Here is a 20,075-nt window from a genome sequence, read left to right as displayed (position 1 = left end):
GCAAAATGTTCTTTGCTTTTTTCAAACATCGAGAACTATACAATTCCTCCAGGAATGGGAGAGGGCAGCCAATGATCTTCTGGGCTGTAATAACAACTCTCTGGAGTGCTTTCCTCTCCACAGCCGTACAACTGTGTGTGTGCGTGTATGTTTGCAGAGTGCCAGTTTGGTGTGGTTAGGAGTGCGGAGAACTGGGTTTGATTCCCCCACTCCTCCACATACAGCTGCTGGTGTGACCTTGGGCCAAATTACAAGTTTCCTCAGAGCAGTTCTCGAGAGAGCTCTCTCAGCCCCACCTGCCTCACAGGGTGTCTCTTGAAGGGAGGGGAAGGGAAAGGGAAAGGAGATTGTAAGCTGCTCTGAGACTCCTTCGGGTAGTGAAGGGCAGGGAAGAAATCCAATCTCTTCTTTTCTTCTTCCCTCTCATGTACAAATAAGAACTCGTATTCAGGCACGCACGCCCATGCCTTCCATCTAAAATTGTTTGTTTCAAGATGAAGGTAGTATAGCCACTATTTCTCTGGTGACTTTGAGGACAGTAACAAAGAGACGCAGTCCCCATGGAAGAGTCTTTATGAACAGTACAGAAATAAACTACCACATTGCTGAACGCAATGCCTATTATGTTTGATTATTTCAAAATAACGTGGTATGACTGATCCGTTAATGAACTGTTGATCAGTCAATGTCAGGCAATCAGAGTTTTCCTTGCCCGCTTTTCAAACTCCCTTTTACCAAAGCATCCCTTCTGCCCTTTAGCCAATTCACTGCAGATGGAGGATGGGGAGAAGGCCCTTCCCGGCATGGTGAATAACAGCTCCCCGGCTGTGAAGCAGGGTAGGTATCAAAAGCCTTTTGTTAAGCAAACACGGACTTTCACCAGCCCACGTCATCCTAATGAAGATGGCAAGTTATTTTAACGCATTCGAATGAAAAGGAGGGCTGTAAAAATATGAATAGCGAGACCTTTTTCAAAAGCGGTGTCTTGTATTGAGAGTCCTCTTCCTGTCTTTTGATTCTATGTGTCTGACACACCCTGAACGTTGATGGCTGTTGAGAGAAAGTAAACAAATTGAAAAATTTGACTGCTTTCCTCCAAAGGGCAACACTTAACTTACCTCACGGCAATTCAAGTGTGGAGCGTGAACATGGAGAGGCCACAGAAAACCCTAACAGCGTTTCATAATGGATGCATTTTTTTAAAAAAAAACATTTTATTATCAGGATATAAAACATGTCTAACATTAAAATCTCTCTTCATTTACCATATACCCTTTTTTCTCTTCATTCTCCCTCTCCCTCCCATGGCTTTCCGCAGTGCTCCCACCCCCTTCTTATTCTGCTTCTCCTGTCTATTATTTCTCTAAAACAAAACATTCATCTATATAGGTAACATTTCTTTTAACTACAATCATATATTCAACTATTTCCAAAATCCTCTAATCTTAATTCTTAATAATTATCCAAACAAAGTAAATTATTCTTAACATCCCAGTGTTTCTGCATTTTGATGGGACGGGAACCCTTCAGCTTCCCCATAAGGTTTATCACAATTGAGTTCCCTATTGGCTGTCTTCACAAAAAGACCCTTGTCAAGAAATGGTGGTCCATAAGATTCAAGTCCAGTAGATATCTAAAGACAAGATGTACAAGCTTTCAAGAGCCAAAGCTCCAAGACGAAGAAGGAGGAGGAGATTGGATTTATACCCTGCCCTTCTCTCAGAGTCTCAGAGTGGCTTACAATCTCCTTCCCTTCCCTTCCCCACAATTCCTCTTTAGAGAACAGCTCTGAGAGAACTTATGACTGACCCAAGGTCACACCAGCAACTGCATGTGGAGGAGTGGGGACTCAAACCTGGTTCTCCCAGATTAGAGTCCACGCTCCTAACCACGACACCAAACAGGCACTTGGATACAAGAAGGAATTGAGAGCCCTGAGACTTCAGGATTACTTGTATCTGATGAAGGAAGCTTTGGCTCTCAGAAGGCTTGTTATACCCCCCAAATCTTGAAGGTGATGCTGGACTCAAATGTTTATCTTCTACTGCAGGCCAACAAGGCTACTCGCCGGAAACTATCCATAAAAAAGGTTGACCATTCTAGATGAGATTATGTAAAACTGCAAAGCAGTTGTGCACTTAGAATCATAAAATCACAGAGTTGGAAGGGACCTCCAGGGTCATCTAGTCCAACGACCTGCACAATGCAGGAAATTCACAAATATCTCCCCCACCACCACCCCCAGTGATTCCTGCTCCATGCCCAGAAGATGGGGGGGAAAGCTCCAAGATCTCTGGCCAAAGTGGCCTGGAGAAAATTGCTTGCTGTCCCCAAAGTGGCCATCAGCATTTCCCTGGGGGTGTAAGAAAGGGCCACAAGAACTAAGCACTGAGGCAACCCTCCCTGCTCTCCCTCTCGTGACCTGCCCAAGTTCACAGAATCAGCAGTGCTGTCAGACGGCCATCTAGCCTCTGTTTAAACACCTCCAAAGAAAGAGAGCCCACCACCTCCCGAGGAAGCCTTACTGAGGATCCCTTTTGACTATGGTTGTGGTCACACACGCCAGTTGAAGCGGAGGGAAAGACAGGCTATTCCCTCGGGAGGAATTTTACCCGCGGTTACGAGATCACACGGCCCTTTTTAGCTGCGGGCTCAGCCCGTCACTGTGTGGTCAGACGCAACTGCAGGGGAGTCTTTCCTTTTGACTGCTTGTTTCCCATACACATAAGTTAAGGTAAGTTAAGTAGCCTTTATTGGCACAGAAAAAAATTGATACAAGTAAATACAGTTTAAGTGGTAAGCTAAAACCGCAACACACATCTACATCAGTGTAAATATAAGATTATTTCTGTGTACCTTTATAGCAGAGTACCTTTATAGCAGAGTACCTTTATAGCAGAGTAAAGCGTACCTTTATAGGCGTACCTTTATAGCAGTACCTTGGCGTACCTTTATAGCAGAGTAAAGAAATTTAGCCACCTTCTCGGTGACATTAGAGGAGAAACCATTCAAAAGTCTATAAACCTTAAATGCATCAGAACAGTCCCTCATCTTAAGTAGAACAGAATATAAATGCATATAAGGTAAATCTGTATACAGGTGACAATAGAGAAGAACATAAGTGATGGACTCCTCACATTTTTTATTACAAGGGCAGTATCTAGCTGAGTAGGCTATCTTATTTTATTATTATTATTTATTATTATTTATTTGACTTATATCCCGCCCTTCCACATGGGCTCAGGGTGGCTGACAGGAGGCAATTGCCATACATAACAATAAAAACCAGATAAAACAATCAATTACATTTACATTTAAAATCGGTGCTCACAAAACAACATCCAAGATGGGGTCTCCAATGCAATGTTTCAAAATTCTACTAGCTCTACTAGCTCTACAGTCTGTGCTGTGTCCGTTCTTCAGTTCCAGGGCCAGCTCGCATTGCCAAAATTGGCAGCGCGGTGATGGTACAGTGATGGTGGTGGCTCCTACTCAAAAGCCTGGCGGAAGAGCTCCGTCTTGCAGGCCCTGCGGAACTGCGTCTTATTGAGTCTGCCATAAGAAATGGCAGAAGGCATGGCATTACATGCACATAAACAAGGAATCACACCTCCGCACCGAGGCCTCTCTGTGGGTATGCGATGATGCGCATACTGCAGGGGGCGAACAGCAACGAGCCGGGATAACCTGATCAGACCATCCCAATGGCTCGGAAGCATGCTTGCGCAATCAGACAGGGGAAAGTCCGTCTGTGGCTCGTTGCAACCCGTTTACTACCGGATGTTCTCCGGTGTCTTTTTACTCTGTCTCTGCGGCGGAGCAGCACGGGTTGCCGACGGCTGCAGGATGCTTCTCAGATGTCACTGTCTGATCATGCCCTTTCGATCCATCGGGCATTCACGCCCATGTCGGATCTTCTGACGCGTGTGATCGCAGCCTCACACTAGTGCTGGGAGAACTAGAGATGTGAAGGCCTGGAAAAAAACCGGAAAAATGCGGGGGGGGGGAGTTTTTCCCCACCATTTTTTTAATATATATATATATATATATGGTATCAGATTGATCTAATTTCTGTGCACTGAGGACAAGCAAGTCCTAGGTTACAAACTGAACTCTCCAATTCAAGAACGAGATGCATTTCTTCCTTTAGGAGGTGCTATTGTCAGAAGAAAATAAAAAAGGTTTCCGTTTTGTTTTTGCATGTGGGTGGGTATTCTGTTTGTAATCATTGTTTGGATACGCTATATTTTTAATATGCTAGTTGTGATAATTTCATGCCAAGTAAAAATGTCCATAGTCATATTTTATGTTCCTAAAGTAACAGAATGACTTTCAATCTAGAAAAGACAAAAGAAATGCTAATGTAGCATTTTTTTTCAATGTTCCCCAAAATTTCCATCCCCCCCCCAAAAAACCGGGTTTTTTTCCGAGCTTCAAAACTTCCGGAAATTTTACATCTCTAGTGAGAACGGCTCTAGCCTGTGGCCTTCATGTGCCACTCTAGTCAAATACGGTATCATGGCGGGGATCCTTTCCTCGCCTCTGCTCCTGGAAGAGGCAGTGCTGGCACAGAAGCAAACTGTGTCATAAGGAGCTGCCTCTGGTTAGCCTTGCCCTGCGTACAATCCCAGTACTCCGGATGGTATCCATGCATGGCTTTCAGAAGCCTATCACATGAGATCCCTTCTAACTGGAGCTGCCGGGGCCTGAACCTGCGGCCTTCTGCATGCCAAGCAGGTGCTGTTCCACTGAGCCACAGCTTCAGCTCCTCCCAGCTTTTCCCTGTGACTTCGTATTTCAAAGAAGCCAGGTGACGGACACATGTTACAGGGCAGTTTTCATGCTCCTGAGGAACAAATTAAGCTGCCTTATACTGAATCAGACCATTGGTCCATCAAGGTCAGTATTGTCCACTCAGACTGGTAGTGGCTTTTCAGGATCATATCGCCTACTGCCGGGCCCTTTTAACTGGAGATGCCTGAGATTGAACCTGTGATGCAAAGCATGCAAAGCAGAGGCTCTGCCACTGAGCCATGACCTTTCCTAAGGTAGCTCCTTTGGTAGATGGATTATTAATCCTGACCATGGACTGACGGGTCCTTGCTGCCTGTCCGCTAGCGAAATAAATGCACATCACACATGTAAAGGCAAATTAGGTAAGTGCCTGGACAAAACTGGGTTGTTGTTTTTAATTCAAATCTTTACCGATTTCTGCTCTGCGCTTGGAAGGCATACTTCAAGTGTCTCTCTGTGCGATGTCTCTATCTGGCCACTTCAAGCGTTGTCGTTTTTATAACCCACAGTTGTACAGGCGAGAGAGAGGAACCGCTGGGAAAAGACCGCTGATTTTCACTACGTATTTCTGGTGGCCATCTGCCTCTGCCCTCAGATGTGCTTCTGGGAGTTGGCAGATAGTTTGTGGAGGCTGGTTAACAAACAAGGAACGCATGTGAAAGCCATCGGGGCAAGATTTCCTTAATAAAGCTTGTGTTTCTTTTTAAATCTGACATGGGCAGTATCGTTTTGTTTTCTGAATCGTAATACCTTTCACCACACAATACATAAAACACAGTCACACGGCATGGAATGTAGCCGTCTGTCCTGAAAATAATCCAGTGGCACTGCATGCCCCAAGAGGGCTATACCACAATGTCCAGTGGTGGTGGAAAGTGCGGTCAAGTCGCAGATGAGTCATGGGTTGCGGTCACACGCACCAGAAAAAACGGGGGTGGGGGGGAGCAAGGCTATTTCCTACGGAGGAATTTGACCGATGGTTGCACAATCACACCTCCCTTGGAAGCTGTGGGCACAGTCTGTCAGTGTGTGATCAGACGCAACTCCAGGTGAGGGTTTTTTTGTGTGTGTGTGCCTCTGACAGTATTTGAATATATTACCGGCAAGCTGTCAGTCAGTCATAAGCAGCAGTGTTAGATCTTACTGATCTATTCTGGCAGATTGCATCCGATTCTGGAACAGTCACCATGAGTCAGCTAAAGGTAATTGCCGTGTCCTGATTGGTCAATGTACATATATATTGTGGCTTGCTCAGTGCTACACATCTCTTTTGTGGGATCACCTGTCTGCGTAGCACTTTGCCAGTTTGTACAGCGATTTTGCTACAGAAGGACTGTATATATGTATCCAGTGTCCAGTGTAAATAAAGTGTAAATACTCTGTATATAAAGAAACAGAGACTCTGCTATTTTTCCGGCATTCTAGACCACCGTCAGCCTCCCCCTCCATGCGCTTAAACGAGGGATCGATGAATCGCACCTCCGCACCGAGGGCTCCCTATGGGGTTTGCGATGATGCGCATACTGTGAAGGGGGGGGGAACCAATGGCAGAGTCAGGGTGGCCTGACCAGACCACCCCGACACCATGAGAGTACGCTGGCGCGATCAGATATGGGAAAGTCTGTCCGTGGCCCGTCACAACCTGTTTACCACCAGCGTCTCCCTGATGTCTTTTAACTCTGCTTCTGCGGTGGAACGGGTTGCCGATGGCTGCAGGGCACTTCCCAGATGTTGTCCGATCACACCCTTTGAATCCACCCAGCATTCGGGTCTGATTGTGCGTATGATCGCGGCCATGGTGACCCGCGTAGGGTCTTCAAGGCAAGAGATGGACAGAGGTGTTTTGCCATCGCCTGCCTCTGTGCGGTGACCCTTAGAGGCCTCCCACGTAGAGTACCAACCAGGGCCGACCCCGCTCAGCTTCCGAGGTCTGACGAGACTGGACTCGCGTTCTAGCTGCGCATTGTGTGAAGGACTTACAAAGGAGCTGTACGAGCAGCAGCCTTTGGGATCGCAAGGCGGTATGTGAACACGTTGCATTTTTGTTGGCGATGAGGAGGACATCCTGTCACACGCAAGCAGGGCTTGTCCATCATCATCTGAGGCAGGAAATAGATTCCTCTTTCCAGCCCGGACGGGAACATCCACCCACTTCTGTTCATTTCCTGCCTCTTAAGATAGTGTGTGGATTCTCAGAAGTCAGCGGGTGTAATTTCTCACAGAACCATTAGACAGCGGAATTCTTTTCTTTCGCAAATAGGAGGAGAAGAAGAAGAGATTGGATTGATACCCCGCCCTTCACTCGGAGTCTCAGAGCAGCTTACAGACTCCTTTCCCTTCCCCTCCCCACGACAGACACCCTGTGACGTAGGCGGGGCTGAGGGAGCCTTGACGGAAACTGCTCTTTCAAGGACAGCTCTGACAGAAGTACGGCTTGCCCAAGGTCATCCAGCCATGTGCAAGTGGAGGAGTGGGGAATCAAACCCGGTTCTCCTGGATTAGAGTCCGCACAATTAACCACTACACCAAACTGGCTCATATAAGAGCAGACAGGGATCACGTGTAGCACCCTGAGAGCCCGAAAGGCTGTCGCTTTGTCGTGTGATGGCGCTATCAACGTAATGGCTGTGGCAATTGCCTACAGTGCACAACATGCTGATGCAAAGCCCAGTTCTGCCCGAGAATCGATGGCTTCATTTAACTGTTTGGACATTGAGCAGCGAATGCTATTACTCTTACAATTGTTGTCTGCACACAGGCTGTAAACATCAAGGCTCTGCAACCTGTAAAAAATGTGAGATGGTGTAGAAGGAAGCATCTTCAAATATAGGCAAAGAGCCTTCCCCAGATTCATTGGTTCTGAACGTGATGACTTTTCACAAGATGTGAGACTGAGCACATTAGGCAAGTATGTACCACGCTAGCTTCAGTTACTCCAAACGGAGAAGGCTTTCCTATCTCCAGACATCCAGCGGTCAAACGCTTCCTTAAAGGTGCATCGCTTCCTAATCCTCACTAGTGCCTAGATTTCCAATATGGAGGATCTACTTTGTGCTTCAGGCCTCTTGTTGAACCCTTGAAGGAATTATCATGTTTCTAACACTGAAAAGCTTTGGTTTTGGTAGCCATCACTTTGGCCCACAGAGCGTTCCAACTGGGAGCACTTCCCATTTCCAGAGGTCTTTCTGTATTCCATGAGGATAGAGTGGTCTGGAACTCAGATCCCATGTTCACGCCGGAAGTGAATTTGGTCTGCCACAGGTCACAGAAGATTTCCTTCCCATCTTTCTGCCCCATACCTTCTTTTCCGGGGCATTCCTTCAACCTGCTCAGGGCGCTGTGCATAGACATCAGAAGGCCACAGCCAACCAGAAAGTCAGATGCTCATTCACAGCATACTATACAGTGACAAGGGGGGTGAGAATTTTTCAGGATCTACTCTGATGACTGAGGAAATGCATTTCGTTAGTCTACTCATCTCAAGGTCTTGCACCTCCAGAAGGCCTCCCAGCAAGTCACACTACAGTGGCCTTCCACTAGTGCGAAATTGCCCAGGGTGTTTGTTGTGGAAAGAAGAAGAGAAGGAGATTGTAAGCCACTCTGAGACGCCTTCGGGTAGTAAAGGTAGGGGCATAAATCCAATCTCTTCTTCTATCTGTAGTTCTTCTATGTTACTAGTGTTTTCTGTGCCAATAACGTTGACCAAAGTTTTCTTGAGGGTCAGAATGGGGGAAAGAGGGAAGCTTCTGAACTGAAAAGGGGCAGGCACTCCCTTCCCTTTAGGGGCTGGACAAAGCTGTCTCCTTTCTGCCTCTAAGGATGATGGGAGCCCTGACCTGAGTAGCCCAAGCTAGCCAGATCTCATCAGATCCCAGAAGCTAAGCAGGGTCAGTCCTGGTTAGTACTTGGATGGGAGACCACCAAGGAACTCAGAGGCAGGCAATGGCAAGCCACCTCTGTTCATTTCTTGTCTCGAAAACCCTCTGGAGTCGCTGTAAGTCTGTTGTCACTTGACAGCATTTTTCTCCAACAGGATCATGGGAACAGCTCCCCGCCCTCTGACAAAAGGAGTCTTCACAGTTAACGCCAATCTTCCATTTTCAACACCTCACATTCTTTGACGTGATCCGCAAAACAACGTCACGGCAGTGTCTAATGACCCATTTCTGTTCCGCGAACCACTTCTATGAAGCCGGACTTCAGGCCTGTGTGAATGACCTTAGACACCTGCCAGTGCGTAGGAGAAGACCTGGCCGAGATGTCACGAAGCGATCGTGGATTTGCACTCTTAGCCAGATCTGTCTGTAAATAGCAAGCAGCTACTAAATGTCCATAAGGAGCTGCGGTGGCTCAAGAGGTTAAGATGCTGAACTGCAGGCTGTGGAAGGTCGGTAGTTCAGCAGTTCGAGACCCGAGTGTGCCGCATGACGGAGTGAGCTCCTGTCTCTGGTTCCAGCTCCTGCCAACCTAGCAGTTCGAAAGCAAGAAATTGCAAGTAGATAAATAGGTACCACTTCGGCGAGAAGGTAACAGCGTTCCGTGCACCTTGGTGTTTAGTCATGCCGGCCACATGACCACGGAAACGTCTTCAGACAGCGCTGGCTCTTCAGCTTTGAAACGGAGATGAGCACCGCAACCCTAGAGTTCGACTGACTTTCGAGCAAGGGAACCTTTACCTTTTTACTAAATGTCCACTGGTTTTTCTGCGGGGCTTGAGCACATGCACAGTTCAGCTCAAACGAACGAAACCATTTTAAACGATGCTTTCGGAGTTTTCTTTTACAAATGCGGTGAAATATAGTTAGTGGAAAGCGCTGAACCTGTACAATCAAATAAAATCAACTGGTGGGGGGGGGGGGGGGTGACACACGTAAGCAAGCTGGCTTCCTTAAAGGTGAGACCTTCCCTGTGGTCTCCAAATCTCCAAGAACAGTGTTGGCCTAGAGTCCTTGATTTCATTGTGCAGCTGTGATATGTTTCCAGAGAGCCCATTAGTCTGCCTGATTCTTTGGGTATAATGGCTCCCCGTCGTTCCATCTCACTGGAAGAAGCAGCTGTGGATCATTTTCCCAGGAAAGTGAGCATCACAGATAGGTAACTGCTGTGTTAAAACTTAACTACTCATTTTTATGAAGTCTGAAATGTAACGTATAATCCTTAGGGGGTTTTCTTCACTCTTTTCAGGTTCAGATGTTCCAGCACAGATGTCTCATTTGCCTGAGCTGCGTTCACTTTCCAAGGCAAAATGCTACCACCAGATAAAGCCAAGGGAAGTTCTATCATGCGAAGTGTTTGTCGTAGATCACTGCTGCACGCAGCACCGGACCCGATAGATCAGTTGCCTCCAATGGGTTAGGAATCTGACATCAACTCCTGTTTGTATAGACTGCTGAACCCGTGTTGCCTTGCTATTAAAGGCAGTTAAGGCTACAGAGCCAGTTTGGTGTAGTGGTTAAGAGCACGGACTCTAATCTTGGAGAACCAGGTTTGATTCCCCACTCCACCACATGCAGCTGCTGGTGTGACCTTGGGTCAGTCACAAGTGCATTCAGAGCTGGTCTCTCACGGGCAGTCCTCGAAAGAGCTCTCTCAGCCCCACCTACCTCACAGGCAATGTTCCCTCTAAGCCGTGGAGTCTCATGAGCAAAAATTCTACTTTGTGAGCTACTAGCATTAAAGTTGTGAGCGAGCAATTTGGCTACTGCATAAATTTGTTTGCTCTGGAGCCGTCCTTCCTGAGCTAAGATCAAAATGTCTGAGCCAGAGGCTAAAAAACTGTGAGCTAGCTCACACCAACTCAGCTTAGAGGGAACACTGCTCACAAGGTGTCTGTTGTGGGGAGGGGAAGGAAAGGAGATTGTAAGCTGCTCTGAGACTCCCAAGTGAAGAGCGGGGTATAAATCCAGTCTCTTCTTCTCTTCGAGTTTTGTAGCTGAAATGACAAAGCAATTCCATGGCATTAAAATTCACGTCTAAGTGTTTTACATAGGTTTGTATTCGAATCAAATCAAAGAGTACATTAAAACCCGTTGCTATGAGAATTCACTTCCAGCAACTCACCAATCACATAGATTCCAAACTGTTGTTTAAGGAGTGTTTTGTCTTGCATGCATTTTTTCACAATTCGGAGATGCCGATATCGATATAACCGCACTTTTCTTTTCACCTTTCTTTTCCAGCGGATTGTCCTGGGTGGATTTTTTTTTTTACACAAGAGGACTCAACTGCATTCTTTCTTCCATGCCATTCACGTCACAGTGATTGCTCGCGTTCTGTAAAGTGCCAGCTTTTGAATCACACAAGGTTCTTTGGCCTCGAAAATATGCTTCTTCAGTATGTCCTCTCTTGGGGACAGACGGATACAGTACAGCAACTGGGGTGACGCCAACAAGTAGGGTTGATCACGAGACCGGCCAGAGTGTCTTCCAAATGGCAGCTCTTCATAACACTAGAATCTGCTGTCTTAAATGCAACTCCGGGCTAGTCCTGTGCCACGTATTAGCCATTGTACCAATACAGTTTCTAAGAAGCTTCTCAACGGAATGATCAAATGGTGTAGTGGTTTGGTGTAGTGGTTAAGTGCACAGACTCTAATCTGGGAGAACCAGGTTTGATTGCCCACTCCTCCACTTGCACCTGCTGGATGACCTTGGGCAAGGCATAGTTCTGATAAGAGCTGTTCTTGAAAAAAGAGCATTTTCTGTCAAGAGCTCTCTCAGCCCCACCTACTTCACAGGGTGTCTGTTGTGGGAAGGGGAAGGGAAAGGTGTTTGTAAGCCGCTCTGAGACACCTTTGGGTAGTGAAGGGCGGGGTATAAATCCAATCTCTTCTTCTTTTATCTCACAGGGTGTCTGTTGTGCGAAGGGGAAGGGGAAGGAGATCGTAAGCCGCTCTGAGACACCTTTGGGTAGTGAAGGGCGGGGTATAAATCCAATCTCTTCTTCTTTTACCTCACAGGGTGTCTGTTGTGAGAAGGGGAAGGGGAAGGAGATCGTAAGCCGCTCTGAGACACCTTTGGGTAGTGAAGGGCGGGTTATAAATCCAATCTCTTCTTCTTTTACCTCACAGGGTGTCTGTTGTGGGGAGGGGAAGGGAAAGGAGTTTGTAAGCCACTCTGAGACACCTTTGGGTAGTGCAGGGCGGGGTATAAATCCAATCTCTTCTCTTCTTTACTTTTTGCTTTGCTTAGGTGATTATTCCCACTGCCTGTTAGTTTCTGTGGCTGTGCCAATTTTCCGTTTCCATATGGACTTGACCAAAACGGTCACAATATTGTGACCAAGAAGGAAACTGCCAAACATCATTCGTTCTCGTTTAGGCAAAACCGACATACATTTCCAATTATATAACTTTATCATCGTCGTCGTCGTCATTATTCTCATTATTATTATTTCTGTTTTAAACCAACGTGCCCCAGAAAAATCCGAGCTCAGGGTGGTGTACAACAAGATAACAAATACAACATCATTAAACCAATTGAAACGGATAAAAATGCAACCGTGTCCTATGATGGCATTAACATTTGTCCGGATGAAGCCCTTGGCCTCATGGGGAGGCAGGGGCTGGGAGTGCCAGAGAGATGAAACAGCCGCTGTCCTCAACCAAATGCCTGGGGGAACATCCCTGTCTTGCAGGCCCTGCGGAACTGTAACAGGTCCCACAGAGCATGGATGTTATTCGGCAGAGCGTTCTACCAGGTTGGAACCAGGACAGAAAACGCCCTGGCTCTGGTTGAGGACAGCTAGATATCTCTTGGGCCGGGGACCACCAGCAGCTCTTGATCTAGTGAGCACAATACCAGGAGAGGCGATCCCAAAGATATGTGGGTTGCAGACCGTTACGCTAGTAATCCACCATTTAAGCATATACTGACTATGAGCCTGTGACGGCTCAGGTGGGGTGTCACCTGACGCTGCCACCACTCTGGTTCCAGGCTCCCTTGAGAAGGCCCAGAGCACCCTCCCAAGACCTTCTGGCCTCCCTTTTGGCCGAATAATAGGCGTGAGGACCAGGCAGAGTGAACAATGAAAATAGTTTATTTTATAAGAGGTCAAACAACAAGGTACAGAATAATAACAGTAAGTGGGTGAAAAGAAATCAAATGCCCTAACGCGTCTAAATATATACTGTCCGTAGCTCACTATTCCAAGTGACACTACACTACTCACCCTTCCCTCAGGATGAGGGTTTCTTCTCACAGCAGCCTTCCTTCTGGCTCTGCCCTCTGGGGAAAAGAACAGCTTTTCCTGCTGCTCCAGATCTTTTATTCCCAGCCGTCCTCTTTTCCTATTGGCCAATTTTGGCTCCAAAACCTATCAGGGGCTTCTGGGAGTTGTAGGCCCAGCCTCCCGTACTGTTAGGCAGGCTCCCTGGGCCTATTAGGCCTCTGGTGGCACAGCCCAGATCATGACAGAGCCATATTGGGATGTATCCAGCCAGCTTTTCTGCTGGTGAAAGTAGCAGAAAGGGTCACTGGAAAAACTCTGCCAGGGATTGTGGGACCATGTGGGATGGGGCATGCAGTAAAGAAGGGGATTTGGTGAGCTGAGGAGAAAAACCAGTAAGATACGACCCAGTGGTGAAAATATGTACCATAGATCACATGAAAAGGTTATGCTGTGGATCACGGGATCACGGGATCTGCATGGACAAAAACCACGTGGGAGAGGGCTGTAGACTACCCTCTGAACTGTCTTTTCCCATGTCCCGTGATGCCCCCCCCCCAGATTACATAGTGGGAGGGAGAGGGAAGTCCGGGGCAAGCTGCAGTGCTCTCACCCTGGCAGCAGGGGTCTCTCTTCAAAAATAAGGTTTCTAGCATGGCTTTTGGGGGGCAGGGCTTTTAATTAGGGGGGCAGGGCCCCCAAATGCCCCCACTGTTGCTTCAGGCCTGCCTGTAGTAAGTAGAATTCACTGAGGTTGAGCAATAAAGCTGGCCGGATCCAACCCATTGTTATTTACAGAAGAACAGTGTTATAACCACTGTGTGCAATTGATCATGACAATCCATAGACTCTAAGCCCGAATTACAGGGCAAATGAGTCAGAATGCATCTGTGGAAAGAGCGATTCTTTCTCTGTGCAAATGGAGCTGCCGCCTTTGGAGTAAGCGGGGAAGCACTTACAGAGCTGGGAGCATTGAGTAGGTGCTGGATCCCCAGCCTCCACACCGGTGGTTAGACAGGAGCTTAAGCATATGGTTTCACTTGCATATTTTTTAGCAGACAGTGCATCCACGGCAGCATTCAATAATCTAGAACTGTGTCTAACAACATTTTCTTGTTGTGTCTAGGCTCAGCTCTGTTGCCTTCTTTTTGTTTGACCCCGATGGATAGAGGTTTCTGCAGAGCCAACGAGAAAAGGTTCTTCTATAATCACACGACTGGGAAATGCCATCCATTCAGCTACAGCGGTTGTGGCGGGAACGTCAATAACTTCACCTCCAGAAAGTCGTGCCTTCGGATGTGCAAGAAAGGTACAGTTATGTCAGAGCTGGCCACGCACGTTCGTATTTTCTCCTCAGCTGAAAGCAGAATGTCACATCGCTTTGGAGAAATCTGTAGGTGGCTCCACACTTCTCGCTAAGCTCACAATGTCAGTGTAAGACTCACAGCTGTAGCTGTTTTGTTCTACTGATGGGTGTTTGTAACTGTTAAGAGAGATCGCTTGGCTGTCACCCCTTAGATGAACTGGCACATGGTTATTTTACACAAAATTGCTAAGGTCTGTAGAGGCAGGAATACACAGACAGGTTCCAATTTTCCTCCTTGATAGGGATCACACTCCCCCTTTTCTAGGAGCTATTTCCTTCACGGAATAATAATAACCAGGGCTTTTTTTTGTAGAAAAAGCCCAGCAGGAACTCATAAGCATAATAGGCCACACCCAACAGCAGGAACTCATTAGCATATTGGGCCACACCCCTGACAGCACAGCTCATTGGCACATTCGGCCGCACCCCCACATCACCAGAAGTGTGCTCATCCAGCCACACCCACCTTTTGCTTCTTATTCTGTTTACCTTGTTTGTTGTCAAAACCCAGGGCCTTTTTTTGGAGCAGGAACTCCTTTGCATATTAGGCCACACACCCCTAATGTAGCCAATCCTAATGAGTTTCTGCTGTTGGGTGTGGCCTATTATGCTAATGAGTTCCTGCTGGGCGTGGCCAACTTGGGAGCCAGCTGGAACTCCGTCCCTGTGCGTTCCTGCCCCAAAATAGCCCTGATAACAACAACAACAACAATAATAAATTGGATTTGTACCTCACCCTTCACTACCCAAAGGAGTCTCAGAGCGGCTCGCAAACTCCTTTCCCTTCCCCTCCCCACGGCAGACACCCTGTGAGGTAGGTGGGGCTGAAAGAGCTCTGACACAAACTGCTCCTGAGAGAACAGCTCTGAGAGAACTTGTGACTGACCCAAGGTCACACCAGCAGCTGCATGTGGAGGAGTGGGGAATCAAACCCGGTTCTCCCAGATTAGAGTCCACGCACTTAACCACCACACCAATTCCACTTCCCTGTTTCAGGATCCTCTCTGATCCTTCACTCTCCTCTCTCTCCCCATTAGCCAACCCCTAACTGCCAACTTAACTGCTGTTTTCCAACTGTCTCTCTAACATTCCGTCAGGTCTCATTGGTTGCCCCTAGGGGGAGGCGGATACTAAGCTGTCCGTCATGATGGCTTATAATCTTCGTTCTTCCAATATGGTAATAACCCCTGCACATTTTGCGCTGAGCTTCCTCAGGTGGATCTATACATTTGTCAAAAAGGGGGGGGAAAGTTAACAATTATCTTTTGACTGTTCTTCTGAATTATTTGTTTTAAAAATATAAGAACAATTATTTAAAAATGTGTTTAAAAAGGTAGAACTTCCAAGCAGGTACAAAAAAAAATTAATGATCAAGAGCCGCCTACAGTACTGCTAGGAACTTAGAATAGTTTTAAAACTATTATGGAATGAGAGAGCTTCCAAAGCTATTAATTTGGGGGGGGGAGAGAATTATAGAGCGAGTAAACCCTTTGTAACCAATCTATGCTGAGCTATGAAATTTTTGGTGGTCACAGCTGTGGAAAAATAAGCAGCCAACTTGCAGTTCCTTTGTAATATAGATCAGGAGTGATTCTGTGAGGGAGACGGGAGATCGACGTTTTCATTTCATAGGCCCCGTTCACATGGCGAATTTGCTGCGGGACAGCCACGAGTGAATGGTGGAGTTTCCGGGCGCGATCACACCGCAACATCTGGCAAGTGGAGTGCACCCGTGGCCAACCCGTGGCGTACCACCGAAAATGTGGAGTTAAAAAATACCTGGTTGAAGGTACTAGCAACCGGTTTGCCACGGGCTGCCTCCGGACTCCTTCAGTGTGATCGCACCGGCGCGCCCCTTTTCCCTCCGGCCCCTCGTTGACGCGGAGGGAAGGAACCGTGGCATGCCACCGACGCGTGGGATCGTGTTCTGGCACATTAAATTGCAGTGCCGCAAATAGCCACGCCTCCCCCCCCCACACATTATCCGGCCCGTGTGACCAGGGCCATATAACGGTTGAAAAATGTATAAAAACGGCATCGAGGCATGTCATCCAATTATCTCAGGAACAACGTTGGCAAGAGCTCCTTTCAAAAACATGCAGAATCCCCCCCCCATGTCACTTTCAGCCAAACAAACGTTGTAGATTTTGAAAACAAAGAGGAGCGTCTACCTTACAGGCAAAATGATTCCTCTGATGCTTTCAACTCTTAAAAACAATTCCCGTCCGCTTTATTCTAGAGATCGTGTGCGCTTGCAGCAGTGTTGTTGGTGGTGGTCATTTTGCTGAAGGTCTTTCCTCCCCTTTTTGGTTTTTGACAGGGTTCATTAAAAGAGAGAGGGGCCAGCGAGGTATCATGAAAGTCCGTCCGAAACGAAAGAAGCAGCCGGCGAAGCTGACGGACGAGGAGATTGTCACTGAAAGGACATAAGTCATCTGTCTTCTCTTGGAATGGAGATAATAAAAACGTTCTAGACGTGTCCCCTTGGGAACTGTTGAGTATCATTTGTTTTGCAATTTGCATCCACATTACGTTCCCCTTGTAAGCGACTTTCCGGGGCGAGCTGACATTTTAGTGCTAATGCTGCAATGCCGATAACCTTTATTTGGTTGGTTTTTGCTATCGAGTCACAGCTGACTTACAGCGATCCGTTCTAAGGTTTTCAAGGCACGAGAAGTTCAGAGGTGCTTTGACATCGCCTACCTTTCCATTGTGATCCTGGAGTTCCTTGGTGGTTTCCCATCCAAGTCCTAACCAGGGCTGATCTTGCTTAGCTTCTGAGATCTGATGAGATCTCATTAGCCTGGGCTATATAAGTCAGGGCTTATCCTAAGTTAGTGGCATGGAAAGTTCGTGGCAGGGTCTTATTTCCACATGAAGATTATCTGCCTTTCAGGGTATATCAATCTACGGACCTGAATTCTGGTGTCCGCTGAGAGACAGCCAGTTTGGTGTAGTGGTTAAGTCCGCAGACTCTAATCTGGGAGAACCGGGTTTGATTCCCCACTCCTCCACTTGCACCTGCTGGATGACCTTGGGCAAGCCATAGCTCTGTCAGAGCTGTTCTTGAAAAACAGCAGCTTGTGTCAGAGCTCTCTCAGCCCCACCTACCTCACAGGGTGTCTGTTGTGGGGAGGGGAAGGGAAAGGAGTTTGTAAGCCACTCTGAGACTCCTTTGGGTAGTGAAGGGCGAGTTATAAAACCAATCTCCTCCTCCTCCTCCTCTTCTATCTGCATTTCAGGATATATAAATCTACAGACCTGAATTCTGGTGTCCTCTGTACTCTGGCAATGTCTCTGATCCCAAAATGCTAATCCGCAGCTACCAATAATTCGATCTCTAAATCCTGTGCTTGTAGACTTTGCCTAAAGAGTGGCTCTAAGGCTGTAAACTAATAAAGGATTCCCTACCATGAGGTGGCATTTTGCATTCAATAAAATCCAGTGGTTGAGAATTTCTAGATTTTGAACTGAGGTAGCCCCTGCAGTGGGAGTGGAATATGTAAATCTCTGGTTTGGGACAAATACACAAGAAGCAGACATGTGTAGTACTTGATTTTTGTGATTTTCTGGATTTGTATTGGCTTTGAAATTCTTTCATGTCACAGTCTAGTTCTATGTGAACATTCTAATACAAGATTGATATGAATAATAACTTCTTTCCAGAAAAAGCAAATGAGTGGACACGCCTGAAGCATATTTCTAAGGGACTTGTCCTATAAGTTTTAATGCCAGCAATTAGACACTCATTGATTTCTGAGGATTCTTATGCACTTTGAAACTATCAACTTGTCTCTTGGAGGCTAACTGATGGTCGATGGAAACAGACAGTCAGTGCCCTTACTACAGTTAAAAGACTCATATTACAGCACTGGAAAGACAAAAGCCCACCTCCGGTCAGTCAATGGATTGAGGACCTTAGAACTCTATCAGGATTTGAACACATGACATATAGATGGCAATTGCGTACAGACTTATTTTTAGGTATTTGGAAATTGTTCATAGAACAGTTTGTGTAGATCTGCCAACACCGTTGTTATAATTTTGTCTTGTCTTTATGTATCTTTTTTGTTTCCTGTTTTTTTTTTTTTAAACTTCATTGTTGGATTTCAGGGTTTCCCCCCTTGTTCTTCTACTTTTTTTAAGAAAGGAAAGGAGGAGAACTAGCTCCATGGTGCATCTGTCTTATAAGTTGATTTTTAAAAAATAGTGTTGTGCCAATATGTGTCAGAAACGAAGCACCGTGGGATTAGTGTGTGTGACAAGAAGGAGAGGGTAGTTGAAGAGACACGGGGTCATCACAGAAACATATATGACAACCAGTTTCATAGGAGAGAAAATACCATCGTAGGTATTGCATGTTGCATTTATACTGCACTTTTTGAGTGTCACCCAATATAAACACAAGTGTCATACTTCTGAAATAAAGTTTCTTTTACAAACCATTTAAGCCCTTAAAGTCTGGAGGAAGTGATTGACTTTGGCTCTCTGTTGAACACTGAGACTCAATTAACCCCTACCAAACGTTTTAGAATAAGGTTTGCATACCAATCTACATATGGCAGGGAGGTCTCTCACCGCTGCATGCAGCAGACCTGGCTGGGAGGCTTCTGCTGCAAGACGAGCCCACCAGCCATTTGGTATAGTTGAATATACCCGAATAAAAGCCAAAAAAAAATTCAGCTTTACTGGTAGCCGACCAGATTTTCTGATCTGATTTCAGTTTATATAATACATGAAAAATACCAATTTTTCAGGTATTTTTGTGGCTCAGTTTATGCCAAATGCACACCCTTAGATCTCATATCACCTGCGATTCTCTGTTGCTGGTCTGTGGCATCTTTATTTATTTATTTATTTATTCGTTCAACTTTATATCCCGCTCGAATCCCTTGTCTAGGGGTCTCTGAGTGGCTTACACGTCGGTGCTAGTCACCATTTTATTGTCTTCTAACTAGGGGCACATGTGTTGTGGGGTGGGGTAACCTACCGGCACCCCTATGGTGGTGGCTGGTGTTGTTCCTTTGTTGGTCTGCTCTGGCGAATTGTTCTTTCTGGTGCTCGGGCTGCTCTTCCTGGCGGGGGTTTCTTCCTGGTGGGTTGCTCTTCCCGGCGCTTGGCGGAACTCTCTCAAGGCACGCGACTCCGCCTTCTTCTCGCCTCAGCTATGTCCTTTCCGGCTCCGCTGGGCTTAGCGTCTGACGCCGTTGTGCGCCCGTTTCCTTTTGGCGGTGGCCACTTGATGTTTTTCCTCTCTCGGTCGCCAGGGATCGCTCCTCCTGGATTGCGCCCGCACACCGCCGCCGCCGCATATGTCATCCACACAGGAACCGACGCCTCGCCTCACTTCGCCGTTGCCGCTGCCGTCATCTTCAGCCGTCTTCAGCCACCACACTAGGCAGGGGTGCCCCCCACCCTACTAAGGGTGGGTACCCATTTATCTACTTGCAATTAAGTTGCTTTCGAATCGCTGGGTATCATCTGTGGTTCCACAGCAGTAAGGCTGGGGATCCCCCTGAGCAGGATAAATCACAGATTACCACAAACTAGTGGATTCTCCATTAGTATCCTAGTCCAAAGAAGGCCCAAAGTTTTTGCTCCTGTTCCCTAGTCTCATGGTCTGCTGTCCTTCACAGCCCGATTCCTCCAAGAAGATAGTTTCTGTGTTGGTCTGCAGTAGAACAGTTATAGAGACCAACAAGTTTCCTGGAGAAAAAGCTTTCAAGTGTCAAAGCTCCTGTTGTCAGAT

General features: G+C 46.8%; 1 protein-coding gene across 1 annotated transcript in view; it reads left to right on the top strand.

The window, feature by feature from the left end:
- The window catches only part of TFPI (tissue factor pathway inhibitor), a 41,447-nt gene extending 24,132 nt beyond the window's left edge, over positions 1-17,315 (top strand). The window contains exons 5-7 of the mRNA XM_015419382.1: positions 760-837; positions 14,087-14,269; positions 16,647-17,315. Coding sequence (XP_015274868.1) covers positions 760-837; positions 14,087-14,269; positions 16,647-16,756 — 371 coding nt within the window. The 3' untranslated portion in view covers positions 16,757-17,315. The remainder of the gene's footprint in view (positions 1-759; positions 838-14,086; positions 14,270-16,646) is intronic.
- The last annotated feature ends 2,760 nt before the right edge of the window (positions 17,316-20,075 follow it).

This window comes from Gekko japonicus, unplaced genomic scaffold (assembly GCF_001447785.1).
Source record: "Gekko japonicus isolate JY-2015 unplaced genomic scaffold, Gekko_japonicus_V1.1 scaffold430, whole genome shotgun sequence".
NCBI classification, from domain to species: Eukaryota; Metazoa; Chordata; class Lepidosauria; order Squamata; family Gekkonidae; genus Gekko; species Gekko japonicus.
Note: the sequence above shows the minus strand (reverse complement) of the source record. Positions and strands in the feature narration are given on the sequence as shown.